Below are 26,483 nucleotides of genomic sequence, written 5' to 3'. Positions count from 1 at the left end.
CATCATCATAAAATCCACCATAAAATAAAATTAACATCTAACCAGTTGAGCCAGAAATCTGAGAGCTATTCTTCCTCACCCTGTAAATCTAATTAATTACCAAGTCCTATTAATGTGAGTATCTCAGTCTGTCCACTTCTACCCACAAGTCCAAGTAACCCATCATCTCTTTCTCTTTCACTTGGTCATGGACCCTCAGGCAAAAGACTCCATCCAGGTTTTGACATCTTCACTCAGAACTGATGAAGCTGGATCAGAGGCCCATTTTAAGCTCTAAAATTTTATGAATTAAATCTAGGCCTGTACATTGTAACCAGAGATACAATTTAACATTTTTCACATTATAGGCCTTATATCCCTGGCTCACTACTCCCTAAGTTCTGCTTCCACATCATCCAGATACAGCCAGCAACACCTTTTAAAGACTCATCTCATGGGCAGTAAAATAACAAGAAGGATTCAAAGGCCAAAGACTGTAAGTAATGATAAATTTGATTATGTATATGAAACAATGAAAAATGTAAATATGAAATTATGGATTTAGGGTCACTTCAAACTTACATTAAAAAATTGTGTATCAGGGGCTTCCCTGGTGGCGCAGTGGTTGAGAGTCCGCCTGCCGATGCAGGGGACACGGGTTCGTGCCCCGGTCCAGGAAGATCCCACATGCCGTGGAGCGGCTGGGCCTGTGAGCCATGGCCGCTGAGCCTGAGCATCCGGAGCCTGTGCTCTGCAACGGGAGAGGCCACAACAGTGAGAGGCCCGCGTACCAGAAAAAAAAAAAAAAAAAAAATTGTGTATCAGGACCTTATCTCAGTGGTTGGGTCTTAGAAAATAAAATTCTGGATTTCTCACAAAGGGAATTTGTCCATGAATTGTTGCTGAATCAGTGTGTTTATGTGGGAAGGAGGGTCTAGGGCTTCCTACTCTGCCATCTTGATGACATCACTCCTCAGTAATAAAATTCTGATGAAACAATTAGGTCCAAAAGCACTCACTCAATTACAATTCAGTAAATGGGTATGAAAGTCAGTACCAACACCTTGCCGTGTTCTGTCTCTGAATTTTTTTTTTTTGATTATCTACAATAATTAACTAGCAGCATCAGAGCCTTTATCTGAGTTCCTTGGCAGAGCAGAAATAAAGAATTTCAGAAGTCATCTTAAAACACGTGAGAAATCTACCCTCCAAAGAAATTTTTGGAATGCAGATTAGTTTGAAGTATAGCATATATTTGAAGAATTTTTTTTTTAATATTTCAGCTCTTAGCTTATGTAAAACACTATTTGCATCCTCTTCCACTGCCTTCTCTGAGTGTAATAAGTATTACACTCTTTGCTCCACTGTTTTTCAGAATCCCCTCCAGAGGTTTATATATCTAAACACATTTAACAGTTCCTCCCCTCTTACCTTGAGAAAAATTAAGAGGAAAAAATATAATCATTCTGTCAGAGAAAATATGCCATCCTAAGACCTCTTTTGAAACTGATGGTCTAGTTAGTGGACCAAAAGTTTGTTGCAGTATTTCTAGACACAGTTAAGGGGAGACACACAGAGAGGGAAGAAGCAGGTCAGGAACATACCCAATTGAGATCCTTGACCAAGTAGGGCCACATTATCAATACCCACCTTTTACTTGGCCCACCAATCTCTGTGCAGTCATCTTTCAGCAAAAGGTGAAGTTCTACTATATGTCTATTTGTTTCTGCAAAGCCCTTTCCAAAAGGAAGCAACATTCTATTGATTTGTATGGGACCACAAGGGCTTTTAAGATTCACTCCATCCCCACTTCACTCCCCAAAGCAAATGTTCCTGCAGTGGGGCAGGTTGCTGATCACAACTCTTATGGTTGCGAAAGCTGCTAAGTAGCTAACTACATTAGTGGACATCCACTAGGTTTTAGAGATTTAGAAGGGTGATGGTCTAAGACTAATTGTTGGCCACATTACCCTAAATAAACTCTAATAAATAAGGAAGTGTCTTGTGGGCCCATTGGCTTGCGTACAGTATAGAAACCCCGAGCAAAAAGGCTGAGGTCCAGGAAAGCCACAAAATTAGTTGGGGCCTCTTCAAATCTATCTAAGGTCTGACTTCTTAAATAAGGCCTATGAGACAAGTCAGATAAATACAGATTGAGAGGAGTTTATACATGGCTGAGATATAAGAACACCAATGATTTTCTTTTAGAAAGTATCACTGCACCAACACAAATGATAAAACATTAAAGAATTTATTGATTACTCCAAATATGGGATATCTTTCCTTCCTTAGCTGGAAATAGCTTTCCATTGATGGATTCATTCCTGACCAGTTCCCTTTATAACAAGAGGCAAAATATGTACAAGAAGGCACACTAAATGGCCTAACCCAGACTGAACCAATGACCTTGGTCTTATTAATAACAATGACTTGTAATGATGCTATAACAAGAATTATTCACCATCTTTTTTTTTTTTTTTTTTTTTTTTTTTTTATGCGTTACGCGGGCCTCTCACTGTTGTGGCCTCTCCCGTTGCGGAGGACAGGCTCCGGACGCGCAGGCTCAGCGGCCACGGCTCACGGGCCCAGCCGCTCCGCGGCACGCGGGATCCTCCCAGACCGGGGCACTAACCCGCGTCCCCTGCATCGGCAGGCGGACTCTCAACCACTGCGCCACCAGGGAAGCCCTCACCATCTTTTTTAAAGGCTCCAGTATCTACTTAATATTTATATTGCAGGTACCTATTAAACACAAAAAAAGAATTGACCATGTCTTCCTACCCAATGTGGCAGAAAATGTTCAACTTTCAGGTTTTCAAGTTAAAATGGCTCCATCCAGAATCCCATTCAGACCTGACTGGTAATCATATATCCTTTTTCAAAGTTTTATTTCTATGAGCATTTGAATGAATAAAAATGATTCTAAATTCTATTAAGCCTTTTATCTAAATTTTACTATCTGTATTGTGAAGATAGCATGGAAGGACTGAGATGACTACATGTTGTTGTCCCAGATGAAGTAGGGTTTGGCCCTGAATTTTAAAACATAAGAGTTGATTTGCTTTTTGTTTTTCTTTTTTTGTTTTGCGGTATGCGGGCCTCTCCCGTTGTGGATGCACCGGACTGGGGCAAGAACCCGTGTCCCCTGCATCGGCAGGCAGGCAGACTCTCAACCACTGCACCACCAGGGAGGCCCTTGATTTGCATTTCTACAACCTAGGCCTTGCCTCTGGTCAATGAGCAACCTCTTAATATGGGTTCTAGAGTTACTGATTAGGTGAGAGAGCCAGGAGAGAGGGCCTTGCTACCAGACAGTATTCACTAACAAGTGAAAAACCAGGACAGAGATTAATCCAAAGAAACTTCAAAGCACTTATTTCTATTTGTTTCACTTAAGAACACCGTTCTCTATTAACAGTCTTTTTTTTCTTCCTATAAATGGCAAGACACTCTTCAGACTTTTGTAAAGTCCTAATCCAAGTCTTTTTGTTCAGACAGGAAAATTTATCTTGGGTAAAGGAATAAATAAATAGATGAATGGAACAGAAGAGACCAGAGAAACATATTTACATACATAAATTTATATATGATATATGTAGCTTTTCAAATTAAGGAAAAGGTTGGGTCTATTTGAATTAGATTAAATCATCACCTTACACTATACACAATGAATGCCAAATGGATTAAGTATCTACATGCACACACACACGCACAGACATACAAACTTATTTCTGAAATAGGACATAAAAAACAAAAGGAAGACTGATGACTTTGACATCAAAATTAAAAATTCAACATGATATGACCAGGTATGATACCACTTAACAGTTTATGACCTCTCAGCTCCAAATTCATCCTTCACTGTCTTCTATGAAATAATGAATCTGGACCCTGTAAACGTTTCTTCTTTGCCACCTGGCAAGATGTTAAGCTTTGTCAGGAGAGGGTGCTGGAGGGACCCTGGAGAAGGAAGAAGGGTTTCTCTTCCAGGTTCTGGGGTCCTCCTCTAGGCAGCCTCCTGCAGTATGCATGGCTTCTGCAGCACCAGGTTCCGGTAGCACACGCAGCTTCTGCAATGCCCAACTCCAGTGGTGCATGCAGTTCCCTGGTGGAGTGCCACTAGCATGGCTCCTCCTATGAAGGGGCTTCTCCTGCCCCAGCACCCCTTTGGGTGCTTCACAGCCTCAGTGAACTTCTCTGCCAATCAGCCTTGGCCACACTCTCTCCCACGAGGTCTGGATGTCAGCCCAGGAGGGTAGTGGTGGCTCCCTGTATCTGATATTCCTATATTCTTTAGAGCTCTCTTTATTGCTTACCAGCCAATCCTCCCATTACTTCAATCCCTTGTTAAATAATTCTTTATATTAAACTTTCCCCATTTGATTTCCATGTGATTTCTGTCACCTAAATGGCCCATGACCAATATAGAAATGATACCAGTAACAGAGTGGTCCTAGGAGACAGACCCACAAAGATGGGGTTTGGGGTTTTGTTTGGTTACATCCTTGGGCTTGAACACAATGCCAAGCTCCTTGCTAAGGGGAAATGGAAGGCTGCGTGTAATCCTTTGCATGCAGTGGAATGACAATTAACCGAGCTACCACCTCTCGTAGACTGTGATGAAGTACCTGCTGAAGCACTACCTCGGGAACCTAAAGTGCTCCTATATTGACTCTCATGGCAGTAAGGATGACCATAAAGACTGTGGTGTGGGATGGAGTTTCTTTAATGCACTTCAGCACTTAGGGAAGAAAATGACAAGCTCAGGTCCTTTGATTCCCAGCTCAAATCATGGCCCTGAGAACCAGAGAGCTTTGATAGTAGCCTTTTAAAATCTCTTATTTCTTGTAGTTAGAAGGATAATACTGCTAAAAGTCAAGCACAAATTTTAATTGTGCAAAATGCTAAATTACAAAGATAGTTGAATTTACAATCTTGTTGTTTCTCACTGCTGTTGAAATGGGCTCTCTCATTTCAGTGGTGATGATGCACTTCAAGAGTAGCAGAAGCCAACTGCCAAGACAAGGTGGGACATCTATCATAAAGGGCAGCAGGGACATGTGAGTAGTCAAAATGCCTTGGCACACAGAGATCTTTGGTGGTTGATGCATCTCCATGAATGAAATCCTATGGGCAGCCAACTATTGAGAGAATATTGCTTGATCTACACAGGAAAAACTCTGGTAGCCAAAACCTGACTTGAATAGGCATAATGAAGATTTACAGCCTCTCATCCAGATGCCAGACCTAAGTCAATTCACAGACCAGGGCCCCTTAACTACAGGAGGATAGATCCGCTTGAAAGTACATACCATAAATCTTCCTCCATTTTCCTAGGTATCTATAATTATTTGCTAGAGTGACTGTTCATGAGAGGAAAAAAAGAAATCTAGACCATTTGGCATTTACTAGGTACTACCTCTAAATTAATTCTACCTCTAAATTAATTCTAATACCTGGGAGCCCAAAACACCACTATGGCTCACCAGTCAAAATGAAGGCTTACAGTGAGGTGATAGCTTAGCTCAGGTCCAAATTACAGTAGACCCAGTTGGTCCTACTTCCTGAATGTATATAATTGGAATAGACATAATTAGCAACTGAAAGGATTCCAATATTATTCTCTGACCCACTAGTTAAAGGCTCATTATGGTAGGAAGGGATAATGAAAAGCCCCTGGAACTTCCCCTTTCTATCAAGAAACTAGAAGCGACAACTCTGGGGAAATTGCAGAGATTAATGCCATCATCAAAGACCTGAAAGTGAGGGTGGTGATACCTTTAACATCACCACTTAACACACCACTTTGGCCTGTGCAGAAAGCAGATGGATCTTACAAAATGACTAGGGACTATCAGGTTCACACCTTAACCAAGTAGTGATTCCAATTGCAGCTGCTATCCCAGATGCCGTATCTTTACTGGAGCAAATGAGTATGCCCTTGGCACTTGTTCTGCTGTTATAATGCCTTTTGCTCCATATCAAATTGCAAGGAACACAAGAGGCAGTTTGCTTTTACCTGGAAGGGTCACAATGTACCTTCAAATTCTTGCCTCAAGGCTTCATCAGTTCTCCTGCTCTGTCATGATACAGTTCATAGAGACCTAGAGCATCATGGTATTCCACAAACATCACACTGGTCCACTACATGATACGATGAGCAGCAAGTAGTAAGTACTTAGGTACCCTAGTGAGACTCGTAAGAACTAGAGGGTGAAAGATAAATCCTACAAAACGTAACTGCAACGAAGTTTCTGGGGGCTTAGAGCATGATGAACCCCCAAGATGGAAGACATATTGCTTCATCTCACAGTATGTTACCATGAAAAAAGAGGTATGATGCTAAGCAGGTCTTTTTGGATTTTAAAGGCAAACATATACTATATTTGAGTGTGCTACTTCAACCAACCTGGAGAGTCACCCGTAAGACTACCAATTTTGAGTAGGAAATCACTCACGAAGGCCCTGTTGTGAATTTGAGGTAAAGTATAAGCTGCTCTGCCATTTAGGTCGTATGATCCAACAGAGCCAATGATACTAAGTGTCCAGGCATATAGGGACACAGCATGGAGCTTCTGTCAAGCACCAGTAGGAGAATCACAGGGCAGACCCCTAGGATTTTGGAGCAAATCTTTGCCCTCTTCTGAAGATAACTATTCTCCTTTTGCACCTTGGTAGAGACTGAATGTCTAACCAAGGGAGATTAGGTGATCATATAGCCCGAGCTTCCCATCATGATTTGGGTGTTGTAGGACCCACTTAGTCATAAACCCGAGCATGCACAGCAGCAATCAATGGAAATGGTATACAACAGACTTAGCTTGCTTGAGCTGGTCTGCAACATAAAAGGTGTCCTTGAACACGTGGCTCAGACTCAGTATCAACTCAATCCATACCTCTGACCTGAGGTGCTCTAACAACTAGCTGGCCAAAAAAGAAAAAACAAAACAAAACAAAATCAAGCCGGCTTTATAGATAGGTCTGCATATTGTTGGTTCCAACCAAAAGTGGACATCTGCAGCACCAGGGGTGGACCTGAAGGACAATGGTGAAATAAAATCCTCCCTGTGAGCAGAAGTCTGAGAGTACATTTGGTTGTCCACTATGTCTGAATGAGAGATGACCACAGCTACAGATCTATACTGATTCATGGGCTGATGGTTCGGTTATCCAAGGACTAGGAGGAAACAGGATTGAAAGTCCGGTGATAAGGAAGTCTGGGAAGAGGTATGTGGATGGACCTGGGAATGGTCACACACTGTGAAGATATTTGTGTCCCATGTCAATGTCCAGTAAAGGTCATCCACAGCAGAGGAGGCTCTTATTAATCCAGTGGGCAAAAAATAATGTACTCCGTGGGTGTCAGTCAACCTCATTCCCCAGCTACCCTAGTGCTTGCTCACTGCGCCCATGAACAATATAGCATTGGTGGCAGGGCCAGAGGCTCTGAATGGGCTCAACAACAGACGTCCCCTTCCTAAGGCTGGCATGCACTACTGACAAGTGCCTAATCTGTCAAGAGCTGAGACCGATACTAAGGCCACAGTACGGCACCAATCCCATGGGTGATAGTCATCCACCTGGTGGCAGTTTGATTACATTGGACCCCTTCTATCATAGATGGGGCAGAGATTCAACTTCACTAAAATAGACATGGATTCTGGACATGGATTGCCTTCCTGTCCATAATGCTTCTTTCAGCATTACCACCTGACCCATGTCATGTACTCACAGAATGCCTTACCCACCATCATGGCATTTCCTATAGCATTTCTTTTAACCAAGGAAACAATTTCACAATAAAGGAAATGCTGCAGTGAGCTCATGAAATTAACATACCCCAACACTCAGAAGTGGCTGGTCTAACTGAAAGGTAGAACAGCTCAGAGTATTCGTGTGTAACAGTTGGGAGACACCACCCTGCAAGGATGGAATTCTGTCTTAAAGGTAGCATCTCGCTTGAGATGGAGTATATGGGTCCAAGATCAAGGGGTGGCACCTCTCACGATTATACTTCTCATCCCAGCAACCTCGAACTGTGCTGGTTTGGAGGTCTTAGTTTCCAAGGGATGCTTCAACTAGGGACACAACAATGGGCCTACTGATCTAAGATGAGACTGCCGCTTGGCCAGGATTCTTTTACCGCTAAACCAATAGGCAGAAAAAGGTCTTACTACACTGGCTGGAATGATCAATTCTGATTACCGAAGGGAGGTTGTATTGCTGGTACATAATCGAGGCAAGGGCTATATCTGGAACACAGGGGATTCTCTGGGTACCTGAGAAACAGAAAAGGTTAATGAAAAATGACAGTGACCAAAACAGGTAGGACAATTAAGAGAATTCAGAACCTTTGTTAATGAATATTTGAGTCACTCCACCAGGCGAAGAACCCTGACCAACTGAGGTTCTGACAAAGGGCAAAAGAAATATCGAATATATAGTGGAAGTTCATAAATTTAGAAACAAGGGCTTTGAATCTACCCCTTGTTGCCTGCTCCATCAATTATTATGGTGAAAATGGAGCTGGGCCATATGAATACTTTTTTGCTAGGTGGCATGTTTTGTCAGTAGAAGGTACTGGAGGAATTTCTCTTCCTGGTTCTAGGTAGACTCTTAACAGTGCCCAGCTCTAGCAGTGCATATAGCTTAGCAGTACAGTGTCACCTTACCCTGCACCCCCTGTTGGATGACTTCACAGACTGCCACTGATGTAGTATCTCCTCATGGATAGTTTCCCTGGCACCATCGCCAAGGGATTTACAGCTGTCACAAGCTTCATCCCAAGAGCCATGGTTGTATCTTGATTTCTGGAATTCAGCCACAAGGAACATAGATAGTGGCTATTCCCTAGATGTGCTATTTTCTGTATTCTTTAGAGTTCTCTTTACTGCTTTGCAGATTTTTATTTCTTAAAATATTACAGATAATATGCCCCATCACTCCAATCTACTCCTATAGTTAATACTTTTCTGTCAAATCTGCCTGTTCATATTATGTGGCTTCTGTCTCCTGCTGAAACAGACACCAAAATCAAAGACTTGAAAATAATGATTGAAGAAAGTCCACTGACCATGGGTTAGCACCCAGCATATTTTAAGATTAAAAAAATCTACAAAATGTTAAGATGATAGAAAAACAGGCAATTCACAGAGGAAGTACAAATTAATTATAGTAACCAAATAAATCATTCTACTTACTGGAATATTAAAATTTAACTTTGCCAATATCAAGTGGTAAGGATACAGAAAACATTCTGATATCTGCTGGTGGGGACTGGAAGGCAATCTCAGTGTTAAAAATTTTAAAGTGGAAACCCTGTGACGTAGGTGTCCACTTCTCCATGTTTACTCTAGAGAAATATTCATACATAAACAAGGTGACAGGTACAAAGATATTCTTTAGAAAACAGTAAAAACTACAAATTGCAAACAACCTAGTTGTGCTTCAATAGGTAGACAGTTACAATATTCACACTACATATACCAACAGAGAATTTAAGAATTTGCTATAGCTAATGAGTGGAAAAAAGTTGCAGGATAATGTTAAAATAAAAATTCACATCATATATTTTTTTAAGGGTACATTTAGTTATGTGTATATAAATTGCTGAGGGGAAGAGTTTAACACCAAACCAATTCTAGTAATTACCTCTGGAAAGTAGAGGAGGGCAAGGAAGGGGAAGGGGCTAGGGATGGTCAAAGCAGACTTCACCTGTAAGTTCAAGGAAAAAAAAATGTATTTATTACTTAAATAATTAAAAATTAAGACTAAAGTCATATCTCGAACTTTTTCTTCTGGCCAAGATGAAATAAGACTGGATATACCCTGAAACAAATGAAAAACTAGACAAAACACATTAAACAGTAGTTTTCAATACACTGGACTTTAGGCAAAGAAGGATAGTGATCCCTGAAGGAAAGAAAACCACCGACGCAGCTTACTGCCTTGAATTTCTAAGCCATGATGCAGGAAGGAAACAACCAGGCAGAGCTCAGTGGACTTCCTGAGTTGAGGAGATGGAGCTGAAAGTTAAGGGAGACGAAGGGAGATAGAGTTCCCAGGGCAGAGGACCAGGGAGGAGAAAACTACACAAAGTGGAACTCCAGAGATTTGCAGAGGGCACCCCTCCCCTCAAGTATTCAGCAGTGTACTGGTCAGCACATGTACATGAGGAAACTACCCAAGGCTGGGGAAAGGCTTAGAGGAAACAGTACCTGGAACGCACACAAGTCTAGGAATAGAGGCTGTTTCCACTAGCCCAGACCAGAAAGCCTCTTAATCCAGGAGGCACTATGTACACAGAACTGGGGAACAATTAGCCCTAGAACAAATGCTCTGGTCTCACCTAACAAAGCTTAAAAGCAAGACCTGAAAGGATCCAACTGTTTCCAAGTTGGATCCAACTGTTTTCATAGTTTTCAACTATGTCCCAGAACAAAAATAACTGATATCCAACAAGTTAAAATTTATGTCTGGCAATGCAATAAAAAATTACCAAGCCTACAAAGAAGTAGGAAAATATGACCCATAATGAGGGGGAAAAAAAAAGTCAATGAACAGAAACTGACCCAGATGTTAAAAGCTGTTATATGTTCAAAAAGTAAAGATGGAACATGTAGAAACATGAAAAACACCCAAACTGAACTTTTAAAAGTGACGACACCTGAAATGAAAAACACACTGTGTAAGATTAAAAACAGATTAGACATAGCAGAAGTTGTTAGTGAATTTGAAGATGGTAATAATCTGACATGAAACAGAGAAAGATTTTTTAAAAACCTAAACAGTGCATGGGTAAACTGTAAGTCACCTTCTAGCAGCCTCTGTGTAATTAGAGTCCCCAACACAGAGAATGGAAAGAACAGAAAAAGATACCTGACGAAACAGCTGAAAGTTTTCCAAATGTGATGAAGAACCACAGATCCAAGAAACTCAACAAACCTCAACCACAAGAAACAAAACTACAGCATAGCACATCACAATCAAAATGCTCAAAATGAGTGATAAGGAGAAAAATCTTTAAAGAGGAAAAAAAAAACATGTACTGAGGAACAAAAGATAAAGATGAGATTTCTCATAGGACACGATGCATGTGAGAAGATGTTAGATCAACATCATTAAAGGGCTAAAAGCAAAAATGTCAACCTAGAATTTTATATCCAATGAAAACGTCTTTCAAAAACGAAAGCAGACACACAAAAACTGGAAGAATTCATCAACAATACCTGTACCATCAAAACTAGAAATGTTCAAGGTTAAAGGACATCCTTTAGGCAGAAGGTAGATAACACCAGCAACAGGTTAGCTACACAAATTAAGGAGGAGCACAGGGATGGTAACTACGTGGGGAAATACACAGGACTTTTCATTATCATAAAAAAAAAAAAAGAAAAAAAACCTATTGTGAACACCATTCTTATCAAAATAACAATTTGTCTCTAGCAATGTTTTGGGGAGCCTTCAATACACTCTTCTGGATTTTAAGGCTGATAGGTGAGTATTTATTCTCTCTTCTTAGTCCAAGTTCTGTGATTTAATATAGAATATAATGTTGCCCCAAACATGGGCCTAAAGAACCAGATTTCACATACCAGCATGTGGCTTTGTCCTAGATATTTATACCAAAGACTGAACAGAAACCCAATTTTACTTTATATGCAATCTGAACAAGGCAGAAAGTCACAAACAAGCTTTCAGATATCTAACAAGATGGTATTCTGATAAATACTTGTTTAACTAGCACATAAGTAGATGATTTCTAATGATTTGAGGAAGATCAACTTGCATGTCAATCCCACAGGCATACCAAGTCCTCCCTCCAACTATCATTTCTAAGGCTCTGTTCTCCACTGATGAATATGTCCCTCAGTTACTATCTGCTAGTCTTCAGGAGCAATGAAAAACTGAGGAGACAAGCCATCCCCCAACAGACTAAGGTAAACTCACTAGCATTAAACTTCATAATCAAAATATAAAAACATACTTTAGTTAATAAAAAAGAGCAGATTAATCCAACAAACATGTAGATTTATTTAAAATCAGTTTGGTACATGATACAGATTGGTTTTGCAGTTTTTAATGAACTGAAATAGAAATTTCTAAATACAGCAGTGTCTGTGCAACAAATATCTATAAGGTAAAATAAGGGATTTTAACAGAACTACAATCTGCATGAACAAATCAGATGAAAAATCTGAAAAGGTTTCTATATACCTTCTGGATTAAAAAGAACCCAAAAATTATTAATGGCTCAAGATACTAAACTGCTAAAGGAAGAGGGGAAAAGCCTGTGAGTTCTGTTGTAAGAGCTCTTTTTGTAAAATCTAATTCCATATTATGATTCTGTTAGAGCAGTATTCAAAATTACAGAAGATGAGAGGCTTCATCAGCTATATTTTCACAAAAGTAGCTATAGTGTTAACATTAATGTGTGGCAAGGTATTCCTATCTAGGTAAAGGACAATTATACCATTGTAGCTAATTTTTACCACTTTGGGAGAATGGAAATTCTGTATGTTTTCAACTGAATCTTGTATCTTAAAGCACTCACTAAAAACTAATAGCCATGGCACCGTAATAAAATTTTTTGTGAGGTACCTAAAATATTACTACTGAGGGAAACAAAAATGTGAGGTAAGCCTACCTTTCCCCAAAAACCTTTGAAGCCAGAGATTTTAAACAATTAAGGCACTTGAAAACATTAGGTATATGTACCAATGTGCAAGTAAAACAAACTTTAGCTGTACCAGCAAGTAAAGAAGAAACAGTAAATCTTCATTTTAAGAACCTTTAATTATCTAAATGTAAGGAATTTTGGCTTATGAAATGGACCAAAGCAACTTGTCATTTCTTACTATAAAATATTGAAAACCAAGTGCTAAACACAGCCACTATAGGCTAAAGAAACTAAAACAAAAAACCTTAATGACCTAGAAAAGCAAAAGCTCATTTTAAACTGCTTTAAGCCTCTGAACTAATCCAATGTGTCAAAGGCAGGGAAGAAGTATCCCTCTAAACCTGAAAAAACTAGTGCTTCATAAGGAAGCTAAAGAAATAAAAGTATGCATGCTTATACTACAGCAATTGAAATTGAGAAGAAGAAAAGGATGGAAAAGGAGAAAAAAAGTACAACCTGTTTATCCAGGGCAATCATCATTAAAAATCTACAGTAATCTGATCAACTAAAATTTTTCATGAAATTACACTGCTCACGTTTGCTGTCTCAAAACTTAAAATGATTGTCTCATTTAAAGAGTTAATAAATGATTCTAAAACAACTTCTTTCTTTCTTGCCTTACAGAAGTTACTTTTCCAGAAAGCTTCATGGAAATCCTTTTAAGGTACAACAGTGTTAGGATAATTTTTTGAAGTACAAAGGAAAATATAATTAAATCAACTTTATCTCTATACTTTTTAACAGCCATAAGCAAAACGTTGGGAGATTCAATAGATGAAGGCTTTTGACTTTGTATAACATCCTTTAAATTACTCAGGCTTGAAATAAAGTAGGCAAGTTTTCAATTAAGTACTAACAGTATGGTATCTAAAAGCAGGTTTACTACTGCTCACATCAACAGTTACACCCTCAGACCAACCTTTCCCCTCATTAATGTGAAAGAACAAATTACCAACATTTTAAGTTACAGTCTACCTTTCGGTCTGTCTTTTAAGGCACTGTTCTTTATTTTCTCAATGATATAAGGTGCTTTACAAGTATGAACAATAACCTGCTACACTTTAATGTTTTGTATCCTTTCCATTCATTTCTTTAAATCTGGAATGTAATTCCCTGTGTGGCATCTTTTTTCTAATGTAGAAAAAATAACTTATCAAGCACAAAATTTTACTCTAAGGATACTGCATTTATAAATTTATTCCACTTCTGCAACGATAGCCCCAAATCCACCTGATTGATGCTCATTTGGCACACATTCTTCTCAATTCTGGTCACTAAACTACATCCTGAGTTAGGATGAAAAAATGCAGCTTTCAGGCTTTAAAATAACTACATTTAAATTGCCAAGAGTCATGAGGTTGTCTGCGCAGGACAATGTTTTCCATCACTTACAGAGTTACATTTGGCATGTCAAGAAGAGAGAACATAATCCCACAGCAGCAGCCATTTAAAATAAAAGAAGACAGCCACAAGGATTCATGCAGAATATTTTACATATTCCCGTTGAGCAAATAGATTTCACTGATTTTTCTTCAAGGGCGATGCTCCTATATGCATCCTTTGAACACTTAAAGATCCTAGAATAGCGTCTTCCATGTGGGACATCTTGAAAGATAATATTTTGGTTTCAGTGAGTTACACACCAGTCCTTGTTAATTTAGCGGGTCTGTTTACAGAGTGTGGTAGTTTCGTTCTTTAGATTTGCAGAATTTATAGAGAAAGAAAATTACAGCCTGCACACCCAAGACAAGGACAATTCCTCCAATGAAACTGGCTGCATCAAACGTAGACTTCCGTGCAGGTTGTGAAGTCGGAGTTACAGTGGTATTAGTTGTACCTGTTAAATGAGATGAAAGAAATAACAACACTTAATATGTCTCATGATCCTCTATGATAATTTTAAGACTCACCTGAGCTTCTTTTTTGCCATGTGTTAAATTCTATGAAGTATTTCCTCTTGTGTCAAGTCTTTACGGCTTCCTAATTGAGGAAGACGACCATTTACCAATCCCGTTCTTCATTCTATCCAGCAACATCAAATGGTCAATGCTGCTATATAATTTCAAATATGAAAATGACAAAAATGACTCTCCTGGCACATTATGCCCTGGGAACATGTCAAGCACTTTTAAAACCTGGTTTCTTCAGACTACATATTTTAGTTAATTGCTAGAGTAAACATTAATATTTGTGTTTAAAATTTATACAACTTTTGCATTTTACTAAATAAGGTAAATAAAAATTTGATTAGCTTTTCAAATTACGGAAGTAATCTTAATAATCTAAATTATAATCTTATAAATCTGCAATTTGTAATTCTAACAAGCAGAACTCACCATTAAAGACATTTAAATTTTACTCTGAAAATGTTATAATGAAAAAGTATTACCAAAGGAAATAAAGCACAAAAATTTAAATTCCTTTTCAGGCAGTAAAATGTTTCAACAAGAAACAAAACAAAAATTCCTTTTCAGAGACTAAAATGTTTCAAGTGGAGCACCATCCGCTTTAACAAAAAGCAATTTCTTTCTTTTTTTAAAATTTTTGGCTGTGCCACGCGGCACACAGGATCTTAGTTCCCCGACCAAGGGATCCAACCCACGCCCCCTGCAGTGGAAGTGTGGACTCTTAACCACTGGACCACCAGGGAAGTCCCAACAATTTTATATTTAAAATAAAGTTTATTTTCTTAACTGGAATAGCAAATAAACACTGGTTCCTGTGGCTGTATAAGTTGGCCAGCTTTAAAATTAATTACAACTGTTCTGTATTTCTTCTTGTGAAGACAGAATGGCTTCGCTGCAATTTAGAGAAAGGTAGCACAAGAATGAAACCAAAAGGATCAAAAAAACCATAAATATTCATGAGAATCAAAACAGTATTATAAATATGGCTGGAGGGAAGGGTTCCTAACCTGTGTACCTACAGTGCCCTGTGGCATAACCTAAATATGATTTAGTTAATAACATGTCAAATCGTTAATTAATAAAAAGTTAATTTTCACACACACTATCAAAGGTTATAAAGGAATATAAGACATGGTAAGAAATATGAGGTGCACATTTGGTAGTGATCTTGGCTTTTTAGACCCTTCACAGCAAAAAGGATGGCTATATTACCTTCACTCAAATTGCCATGGTCTAATACAGCACACAACGAATCCCTAACAATAATCAGTATTTAATTTTTAAGTTATAAGAAATTAGATTTCACCTACAGGTTGTACTAAAAGGGTTTTGGAAAACCATTACCATTTAATTCTAACATGTCATGCCAAATGTGATTACACTTTAAAAATCCAGAAGAGGACTCTCAGCAAACCTATCATTATTGCTTTAACAGCCTACTATCTTGGTCCTCCAAATACAAGAGATGAATTTCAGTTCATAACTATTCATGAATAAAATTGGACAGTGATAGCAGAAATAGTAAAAGGCAACACAGCACACACATCCTACCTCACTGTTAGTTTAAAAAAACCTCAATTACCTGATGTAGTAGCTGTGGTGGAAGCTGTAGAAGGGGAAGGCAGAGTTGTGGTTTTAGCTGGAATGTAAACAAAATGTATTAAAATTTTAAATTTCTCAATTATCTAGCACCTTTTAGAAACACTACTACCACTTCAACATGCTTTCAAATTTTTTAGAGAATAAAGGCCAAATCTCAGTTAATGGTTCAATAACATATCTATGCATCCAAAATATTAGCTCTGAAGTGTATTTTAAAACATTAAGCAATCAAAAACTTCTATCTATGTTAACATCTATGTACACATCTAAGTATAAAAATTTATGTATACACCTGGATCAAGTTGCAAAAAGACACACAGAAGGGCAAGAATTAGTATTTAGGTGAGGGAACTACAAGTTCTTTCCCAATAATCTTGCTTCCAAGACAAAAACTATTAACTTTAATAAGTCAGGTAAGAAACAAATACAATTCAGTCTATGTAAGTATCAAGATTTGCTTATCTTCTTCATTTCCAAGGCTTGGCAAACTTTTCTTAATGAGGCAGACAGTAAATATTTTAGACTTTGTGCACTGTGTAATGCACCAGCAGTCAAAGACAACAAGCAAATGAATGGACATGGCTGTGTTCCCAAAAATTTTATTTAGAAGAACAGGTGCCCTGGGGCCATAATTCCCCATCTAAATGATATTAAGAGCCCAAGGGTAAGCTCTCTCTACCACACTGCATGAGTGTCTCTAAAGAAATGCACTCATGGGAAGAATCAGTTTGAATGTAAAAACATTTTAGGAACTAAAGCACTATACTGAGACTTCTGATAGTATCGATACTACTAATAGATATTAGTAAACGCTGATATGCTCACACACATTTATTTGTACCCCTTTCTCTCTAACTGTAAGCACCGCGGTCCAGCTCTTGGTTGGACATTTAGGTCATCTTCCATTTCTGCATGCTATGAACATCTTACAGGGTAATATTTGATCTCATCTCTGATAGGACTGATTCTTATACAGAATTCCTAGATTAGAGGGTATGGTTATTTTAAGACTCATAATCCCTTCAAAGTTTTTGTTGCTTATACATTCTGTGAAACAAAAAATATACTTCATAAATTAAACATGTATCAAATTCTTTTCAATCTTAAAATACTAATTTTGTCTGACAACATTAGGGGAAAAAATTTGCAAATTTGCTATTTGTTTCTCACTACCAACCTCTGAACATGGTAAAAGATAGATATATATATATATATATTTTTTTTTTTTTTTGAAATCTGCACTGGTTTAAATCTCTGAAGCACTAGAAGCCCACTACATAATCAATGAAGGCAGAGCTATGAGGTTTAATTTTTGGGTATTTGTAAAAGTTGCCCTCACTTTTTAAAAAATAATTCATTTTTTGAAATAGGCAAAACATTTACATACTTTTACTTTTAACCAAAGTATTACACTGGTAAAATTTTCAAAATCAGGCACTACTTAGGGAATACCTTGTTGACCTACCCTATGTTCCTTTCATTTAAAAAAATAATTCATAGGTTATAAAAGCTGCTACTGGGATAGAAAATTTAGAAAATACAGTAGAAGCATTTAAGTGACTCTATCATTCTGAGAAACATGTTACTTCCTGCTGGCCATTTTTCTAGACATGTATACAACAAAAAAATGAAATTGTACTGGAACTACTTAGCAGTTTGTTTTCTACTTAATATATTTTCCACTGTATTTCTAATATAATTTAGTCATTCTACTGTAAGATATTATGTTACCTATAAATATTTTTATTTATGTTTATAATACTTATATTATTTGTACTGGTGTTAGACTATATAATTAACCTCACTGAAAGCCTATCTACATAAATCAGATTCTCCTTGCATCGTTTCTTTAACAGTTCCTTTATTTCTCACTTGCTCTCTTCAGCAGCTGACACGGAAAGAGACCATATAAAGGCTGCTCTTCAACCACTAATTACCACTCAATTGATGCATTTTCTGCAAGCAAGCCCTGACTTCCTTCCACTTCAGAGAACCAAAGAGAGAAAACAAAAGACACTCAAGGAGATCACAGGAGAACCCAGTGTAGAGCAAGTAGAACTACATCAAGATTCATAAGGAAGAAATGAAAAGCAACCCACAATAGTTTTGGGGAAACTATTTCCTCCTCTGCCCCTCTCTGTTCATATCCTACCTTCTGGAAATCCATATTCTTTCAGTATCTCTGCTTTCATCAACTTTTAACACATCCTCCTTGTCAATGACTTCTGGTGGTTTTATCAGCACACCACTGTTTGCTCTCCAAAATACTTTCTGTAGAATTTGCAGATTTCCATGGAGTGACTACTCCCATTGTAGCCATTAATTCAAGCTGCCAACATAGTATCACTGAGGGTACAGGGGGGATAAGCTGTGCCAGCAGAAGCTGGTACAAGCTAGCTCAACACTGCCAAAGTCTTTCAAAATGAGTTCTTAGCCTTGTTACACCATTTGACTACTTTTTCCTCTGAAAAACTACACTTAAAACGCATACACACACAAACACAGGTTTTCTTAGGCACACGTCTCTGGGCTTACTTCTCTGCCCATCCCTACTCAGTTTCTTATCCAGTCCTCTTCCCACCTCTTAGACATTACTGTTCCCAAGAGCCTGGTCCTCAAGCCCTGTTCTCTCTCAAAGCTGCTCCAGTAGACTCTACCACTGCCTACAATGGTTAACTTATCTGTGCTGTGTAGCAGAGTTCTCCCATCACCTCAATCATCAAGTGCTTTCCTTTCTACTTCCTAAGCCAATTTGCATACATCTGCAACTCCTCCGCTATTAGTTCTCTAGAATTACTGCAATAGCATATCTCATCTGTGTTCGCTCTTGCCTCTTTCCACTCACCTCTCTACACAGTTAAAGTAAGTTATTTTATTAAAATGCAAATCTCATCATGCTTCAAACCCACCAGCAAAGTATACAATGGCACGTCCCAATCTGGCTCTTGACCTGTTGACTGTCCAGCTTAACTTGTTCTCGCCTTGTACTGGACACTCCAAATGCCAATTCCCTGACTTTATTATACTCTTTTACCTCTCCTTCACATGAGCTAACCAGCCTGCTCCACTTGGGAAGTTCCCCTCGGATTTTACCAGTGTAATTTCAAGACTCAGTCAACATCTCCAGGAAGCTGTCACCACATATTACTCAACACACACACCTTCCTACAAATCCCCCAACACACTGTGCTTCCCGACCTTTCATAGTTCCTACAATAGACAAAATACTATCTTACTTGTGTTCCTATATCCCTATCTTCTAGCCTAGTACTTGTCCTGGAGAAGATGTTTTTTAATTATTTAGTCTTACTATCAAATTGGTAAAGATTTTTACAAGGAGATATTATTTAATTGCTATTGAAGATGTGGTAAAAAACTTTCCAGTTGTTGATAGGAATGAAAAGCATATCTTTCTGGAAAGCAATCAGTATTAAGAGTCTTAAGATAATCATATCCTCTGACAGAGAATGCTGTTTGAATCAATCCTACCAGAGATGACAGCAAATATTTTCCTATAAGATATTCACTGCATGAAGAATGAAAGATGATCTAACTATCCAACCAAGAGTAGATGGGTAAAGTGCATACAACAACGTGTGCAGTTAACAGGGAGAACAATTCAAACCTGCATGGCCGTATCATCCAATTTCCTAATATTTATTTAGATACACAAAGAGAAAAGTCTGTAAGAACTGAAAACCTTTTGGTGTACCTATGGATGATGAGAATTAATTTCCTTTAGGCTTCTATATTTCCTTAGAGTTCCACAAAAAGCTGTTTGCAGACTCAACATACAAAGCTACGGCAAATCTGCTCAAATTCAATGAACGTGAAACACTATAGTTATGTTTCACTGTCACAAACAGTACATGTTAATGTAATTACTGTAGTCCAAGACTACGTCTACTCATTTTTAAAATCATACTGATTTTTAGATATTTAATTACTAAAGTTATTCATCAAAAAAAGCTTAAAAACCTTCAAAGGAAGGGGAAAAGAGTCAATTATCTTGTATTACCTGTAGAATTGGTTGGCAATGGTGTGGCAGTGGGCACTATTTAAAAAAACAAACACACATGTAAGTCAAAGCTGTCTAAAATATCACAATCTGTAACACTATTTCCCAACCTGCAGTCATCTGAGTACCACTTTCACAATGTTTTCATTTAAGTGCCACATATGGAGTAGATAGTTGCTCTGTACCAATATTGGCCTTCCCTTCTTTAGAAATAGCACCAATTTTTAGTGACACCCTCCCATGCAAAGACATTTCTTAGCCTCCCCTGCAGCTACATAGCCATCTGCAACTGCTAGGAAGTATCTGTAAGGTAGGGGTCTCTCACTTTCCCTTCCTCTTCCTGTTGGCAGGAAAACCATTTTGATGGCTGGAACATAAGCATTCACCTTGGAGAATAAGGTCAAAGCCATTTCTGAGGAATGACACAGTAAAAACCTAGAAGGAGCCTGGGTCTCTCTAATGGTTGTAGAGATGCCTCTCTAGCCCTCTAGCTGCACTGAAACCCAGATTTCCTTTACACGAGAGCCAAATTAATCTATCAATTAAAGCATATTAATTTGGGGTTTTATGTCCTTGATAGCCAAAACTAATTCTAACTGATACATCGTCAAATGAGTAGAATTACTTATTCAGTTTTTCTTCAATGTATTTTAAAATTCTATACTTAATCTTACTTCTAAACAATATTATCATAAAATCACAGGTACACACACATTAAAATAAATATTAAAACTGTTTGTTCATTTACCACCTAAACCATATTATGGACTCTACATTGGGTATAACTGATCTCATACTAATCAAAGTTTCAGTTACAAAGTTCAAGTTGGGATGGGGGGAGGCGAGAGGAATGGGGAAACCCCACCAAAATTAAACAGTTACAGGTAGTCTTTCAAGGTTACTGACACACTCCAGAAAAATCTTTTATTCTATTTATTATCTACACACCAAATTAGGAGTTTGACTTTCCAATTAATTTATAATCTTGTTAGAAGAATCAGTTTTCATCTAGGAAGTTTTAAAAACTATTTCCTGGGCAGAGTAAAGGTTAAATAACCAAGTTCCCCAAACCAAAGTACAGAAAATGGAGGAATACAGAGAGGATTCATTTAACCATAGCACAAACTGATCCAGACTGTGATAATCACCAGTACCATAATCAAGAAAGTGCCAGAACAAGGTTGTCCAGGCCTGTAAAATGCAAATAAAGAGAGGGTGTAAAATACAGTGAGTATCTGGAAGAGTTAAAAGAAAAACAGAGGAGGAGATATCTGTACCTACAGCACCACAGTATGTACCAGCAAATGACTAAATCAAGCTTCAGAACACTGTCCTTTCAGCAATCAACATGAATATACTATTCAGATCCAAGTTTGTAATGAGATTAGAATTATAGAAATGCTTTAAACCAAATATTGAAATAAGGCTTCCTGAGGCAATGATCTTCCTTACCTCTTTGTAGCCACTTTTCCCAGACGCCAATGTGAATACTTACCAGTACAGAATTCGGTGCTGTTCACCACCTTGCAATCACTAACTGTTGAATTATCTGAACAGTAGCTTTTACCTGTTATTGGAAGGGGATGGGAAGAGCATCAATTATTCACATTATCTTTGACTTTGTTACTATGCTCCAGAGTTGCTTCCAAAAATCAAACTCAGGTATAAACTCTCTAGAAGTCCACAGATAAACAAAATACTTTATTATCTTTTTCCCCTTGTTTTAGACATATTACACAGGATCTCTCCAAACATCCTTTTAAAATCCACATGAATATACTGAACAGATAAGTCAGAAACACGTATATCTCAGAATTGTGGTACTATACCAGGAAGGTTGCTAGAATCCACAAGAGGGCTGAGCAGTAGGGAGAAGTCCTTAGAAACTAATAAAGGCTTAGTAAACATGAGAGGTGCCCCATAGCAGCAGTGGGATCTCTGTTCCAGATCTCTGCTTTAGTCTTCTACACTTTCTAAAACCACTTTCCTGGATGGGAAGACTTGTAACACCAGCAAGGGAAAGCCTTCCCCAACATATCCTACAGTAAGGCAGGCATTCAATCTCCAAAACTTGCCAACTCTGCCATACAAGAGGGGAGGGGTACACTCTTAAATTCCATTTTATCACCTAAAGGAAAGTGACCCTTATACAACAAAGAAGTTAATTTAATTCAAACTTAAGCTAATACCTTAATTTTAAAAGAGGCTTTTAAACTTTGTTACGTAGTGACATAATTTCCAGAACTCTTCAATTTTTCAATGAAGAATAAAAAGCTTAACATGTAGCTTTGGCTTTTTCTTTATATATAAAACAAAAAACCTGAGAAATTGTTTTACTGATAAGAAAAAAATGCAACCATCTTACCTTAAGAAAACAAAATAATTTATGCTGTAATCCAGTGGTTCTAACAAAAACCTTACTGGCATTTCAAACTATCTCCATCTAGCTCTTTATCCCTCAATCAAATTAAAGACAACTTTAAAACTTAACAATAGCACAAAAAAAGTCACTCTCTTCCCACCTCATTCTCCCATATCTAAGTATCCAACAATGCTTCATAAGGTCTCTTTATAGTTCATCTAGTAGGACATCTACAGAAGATAAATGCCTCAGACATTTTACTGGGGAACAGTTTTCAGGGGAAAATCCCACAGCTTTCTCTCACAGCTAATTTCAGTGTACCAGTACACTTAACCTAACCACAAAGGTCTAAAATTTCTCTTCCTTTTAAAGCTATCGAGCCTTAATTATCAAGTCTAAGAAATTAAAGGGGGGAGCATAGGAGACAACAAAAGATTTTAGGGAGAATATTAAGCAATTGGTTAAAGTTTAAAGGAAAAGTATTTGATTTGCAAAATAAGTAATGCACACCATCCCAAATGTTTTACATAAGTTTCAAGTGTTCAAGAATACCTTGCAGTATTTTTTAAATGTTAGAACAAAACAATACTGAACTCTCAAAATTAAAGCAATCCCAAAGTTTCTTACCTTTACACTCTATCCAAAAGCAGGTAGTATTAGCAGCATTAGGATCAAAACAGGAAACACAGTTGTTGCGGCTTTCACAGATTTCTGGGGGTAGGAGTGGGGGTTAAAATGTATAAAATCAATTAATTCGTATCTTATTTTGAGTTTGTACTAGTTACCATTTTTAAACAACAGCAAGTATTACATACAGTACCAGACTTACTATTTCAAGAAAATGGCAAAACTGTATAACCCATCCACAGATGAATGGATAAATATGTGTTATACACATACAAGGGAATACTATTCAGCCATTAAAAAAAAAAGAAATCCTGTTATACACTACAACATGGATGAACCTTGAGGACATTATGCTAAGTGAAAATAGCCAGTCACAGAAGAACAAATACTGCATGATTCCACTTATATAAAGTATCTAAAATGGTCAAAGTCTGAAGCAGAAAGTAAAATGGTGGTTGCCAGGAGATGGGAGAGGGGAAATGGAGGTTTGCTGTTCAATGAGTATAAAGCTTCAAGAAAGATGAAAAATTCAGGAGATCTTCTGTGCTTATAGTTAATACTGTACAGTACACTTAAAAATCTATTAAGAGGGTAGATCTTACGTGTTCTTTTAAAACCACACACAGAAAAACATTATAAAGTGGCTTACTAAAAAATTCCTATCATTATAAAAAACTTATGAAGCCAGAAGTCAACTCAAGAGAAAGGGGGGAAAAAGCACAAGCTAGTGGGAACGCTCAGTATTTCTTGGTACCTATCTAAACAACCCCTTTTTGCACAGCAACTATTTCAGACACTCAGAGTTTCTTGAGTGTTCCTTAAAAAAGAAAAATACTGGAAAAAAGGCTGTTGCGAGGCCAACACTATACACAAGGAAATCACTGCCCCAAAACATCAGATGTGAACTGGAATTTTTAATAGTAATAAAGATTTATTACAGGTTGAACCCAAGCTCCGATGATGCCTATCCTGAAAAATCTGAGATCGGTAATTCATAAATGGTCCACTCTTTCCGGGGTTTTCCATGACGGGAGGATAAGAGACAACACATCTGGAGGGGACTACAGTCACATAATTTAACAAGTTAGCAAGGTCTTTGTCAATAATTTAAGCCAAACGGCTCTGAGACAGGACATCAAAGGCAGCTAACTACAATTCAAGGTCTGGACAAACAAATGGACTATAGAGTTAGGCTCTATACATTTTCCTAGAAGCTAGATGCCTCCAAAAAACATTCTCATTTGCTTTCCCCGTGCCTAAAAAATAGTTCTGCACAAACACATTGCATTTCAATATTTATCAGAGATTGGGACATATACCGTACCCTTTGGGGAGTGGCAGGGAGTCACAAAGTAGAAATAAGTTATTCAGAGGTTTGTATACACATGAAAAATGCTAGTTGTTTAAAATCTTCTGTGCTTGATGATGAATATTTGGGTAGCATAGTGTATGTTATTTACAATGAACTAAACTTGCTGCCTTTCAGGCTGCAGTTTATCCAACCACCACTTAACATAAAACACAAATCATCTCCTTTGCACTCATTTCAATTACACAAATGCAATTAACATATTTCCAAGCCTCTCTTTAAACACACACACACCCCACCCCAACCCCCCCTGAAAAAAATTCTAGGAGGAAACTACCAAATAAGCAGAAAACAAATTCTGCTCTATCATCTTAGAAATAGTGCGGTTAGAATATCCAGTATTGTACTGCAATTTCCTTTCTTCATTAAAAGATGTTTGAATTTTACCATTACATCTTTCTAAATTTAACAAATAACATTAAGTTTACTATATGTGTCATTAAACTCCTACAAAATACAAAAACTAGAGAAGATATTGTAAAACAACGTGATCGGCCTAAAAAAAAAAAAAAAAGGTAAAAATTCTTACACTTCAAGTCTTCGGTCTATATGCCAGTTACTCCTTACCCAATATTAACTAGGATAATCAATCACAATAGACTGCAAGTTTTAAATATCTAAGGTTCTTCACCTTAATTTAAAATTTACCTCCCTCCTCTCGTGCGTGTTGTCACGGCATTGACAATTTCTGCTGTAAGATTCAGTGTATGCCTCAACCAGTCTCCAAATCGACTGCAGAGCTTAACAAAAGGTCCTGGTCTAGTTTTAGAAGAACGACAAACCTGGGTTCCAATCTCAGCCTCACAATCTACTAAACACACGGTTCTGGCGGAGTTACTTTATTTATCTCCATCCACCTCCTAGGTTTCACCACTTATCTTCTAGTTTAGCCTAAAATACTAACAGATACATGCGAAGCACCGGGTACACGAATGGGTACTTTTTCTCCTTTGCACACAGCACGGAGTGCAAAATTTTCATTAATTAAATGCTCAAGTCTCAAATATATCCCATACCTATCCGCAAAACCGATGTAATTAAATCTCAAACGACTTGTTTTTTCAGACCTAGGGCTGAGACACCAGCGAGCATTAGTTTGCAGCGTCTCTTTCCTTCTTTCGCCAACTTCGGGAGAAGCCTCCCTTCGAAAAGAAGACCTGGATGGACAAACGACTAACCCCAGAGAGAGGGAGTTCGGTCTCATCGCCAATTTTGGAGGCGGTAGCCTCGCCCCATAATCAACCTCACTGCCGCCACTACGGAAGAAAGCCACGTCCCCTCTTCGGAGCCTCAAGTGAGGATGGAGATTACAAGGCACTTTTAAACAACACCTCCAGGCGGGCAGGACACTGTTGGGCCGGAAACAGCCCAACGGCCCCAATGCTCAGCCGCCCCTTCCCCCCGGGGCGATCCCCAACAGCGGCCACTTCTGCCCGTCCCCGGCCGGACTCGGACGGGCCGCCATGTTGCCGGACCGCGGCCCGCCCCGGCCCCGCGCGCACCACCGGCAGGGAGAGGGCCGGCGGGGGGGCGAGAGCAGAAAGCCCGTTGGGCCGGCGCCCACCTGGTGCTGGAGTGGTGACCGTCGGGAAGGTCGGCGGCGGCACCGGCGCTGTCGTGGTGTTGGTCGGTAGAACCGAGGATGTAGTCGTGTTCGAGGCCGGGGTGGTGTTCTGAGCTGCGGTCATCACGCAAAGCGAGGCCAGGCAGCCAGCGGCCAAAAGCAGCAGGCGAAAGAGCCCCGACATCGCGTCCTCCGCGCTGGCCTTGGAGCAAAAGCTAAGACACCCAACGTTGCGCCCGCTCCTCCGTCCCCTGCGGCGCCGCCTCTCAGACCCCGCTCCCCCCGCGGGAGCGCGCCGGTGTCACGTGAGGGCGGCGTGCGGAGGCGGGGAGCCGGCGATACCAACTGGAATCCTACGGAAGGGGGAACAGAGGAA

The 26,483-nt window shown here is 38.7% G+C and overlaps 1 protein-coding gene and 1 pseudogene across 3 annotated transcripts; one reads left to right on the top strand and one right to left on the bottom strand.

The window, feature by feature from the left end:
• LOC116763302 overlaps positions 1-2,843 on the top strand; it is a 64,106-nt pseudogene extending 61,263 nt beyond the window's left edge.
• Positions 2,844-11,992: 9,149 nt separating this feature from the next.
• CD164 (CD164 molecule) lies at positions 11,993-26,399 on the bottom strand. Of its 3 annotated transcripts, XM_032651385.1 has the most exons (7): positions 26,108-26,399; positions 23,175-23,258; positions 21,681-21,752; positions 20,186-20,221; positions 16,148-16,204; positions 15,353-15,457; positions 11,993-14,495 (listed from the first exon to the last, which is right to left on the bottom strand). In XM_032651385.1, the coding sequence occupies exons 1-7, from the start codon at positions 26,289-26,291 to the stop codon at positions 14,329-14,331; spliced, it is 705 nt and encodes a 234-aa protein (XP_032507276.1). In that variant the 5' UTR covers positions 26,292-26,399; the 3' UTR covers positions 11,993-14,328. The 3 variants fall into 3 exon arrangements, with proteins under 3 accessions (XP_032507276.1, XP_032507277.1, XP_032507278.1); XM_032651386.1 differs by lacking the exon at positions 15,353-15,457; XM_032651387.1 differs by lacking the exons at positions 15,353-15,457; positions 21,681-21,752 and having other exon boundaries at positions 26,108-26,397.
• Between the last annotated feature and the right edge of the window lie 84 nt (positions 26,400-26,483).

This window comes from Phocoena sinus, chromosome 12 (assembly GCF_008692025.1).
Source record: "Phocoena sinus isolate mPhoSin1 chromosome 12, mPhoSin1.pri, whole genome shotgun sequence".
Lineage (NCBI taxonomy): Eukaryota > Metazoa > Chordata > Mammalia > Artiodactyla > Phocoenidae > Phocoena > Phocoena sinus.
The sequence above is the reverse complement of the archived record's forward strand: the minus strand, read 5'-3'. Positions and strand labels throughout refer to the sequence as shown.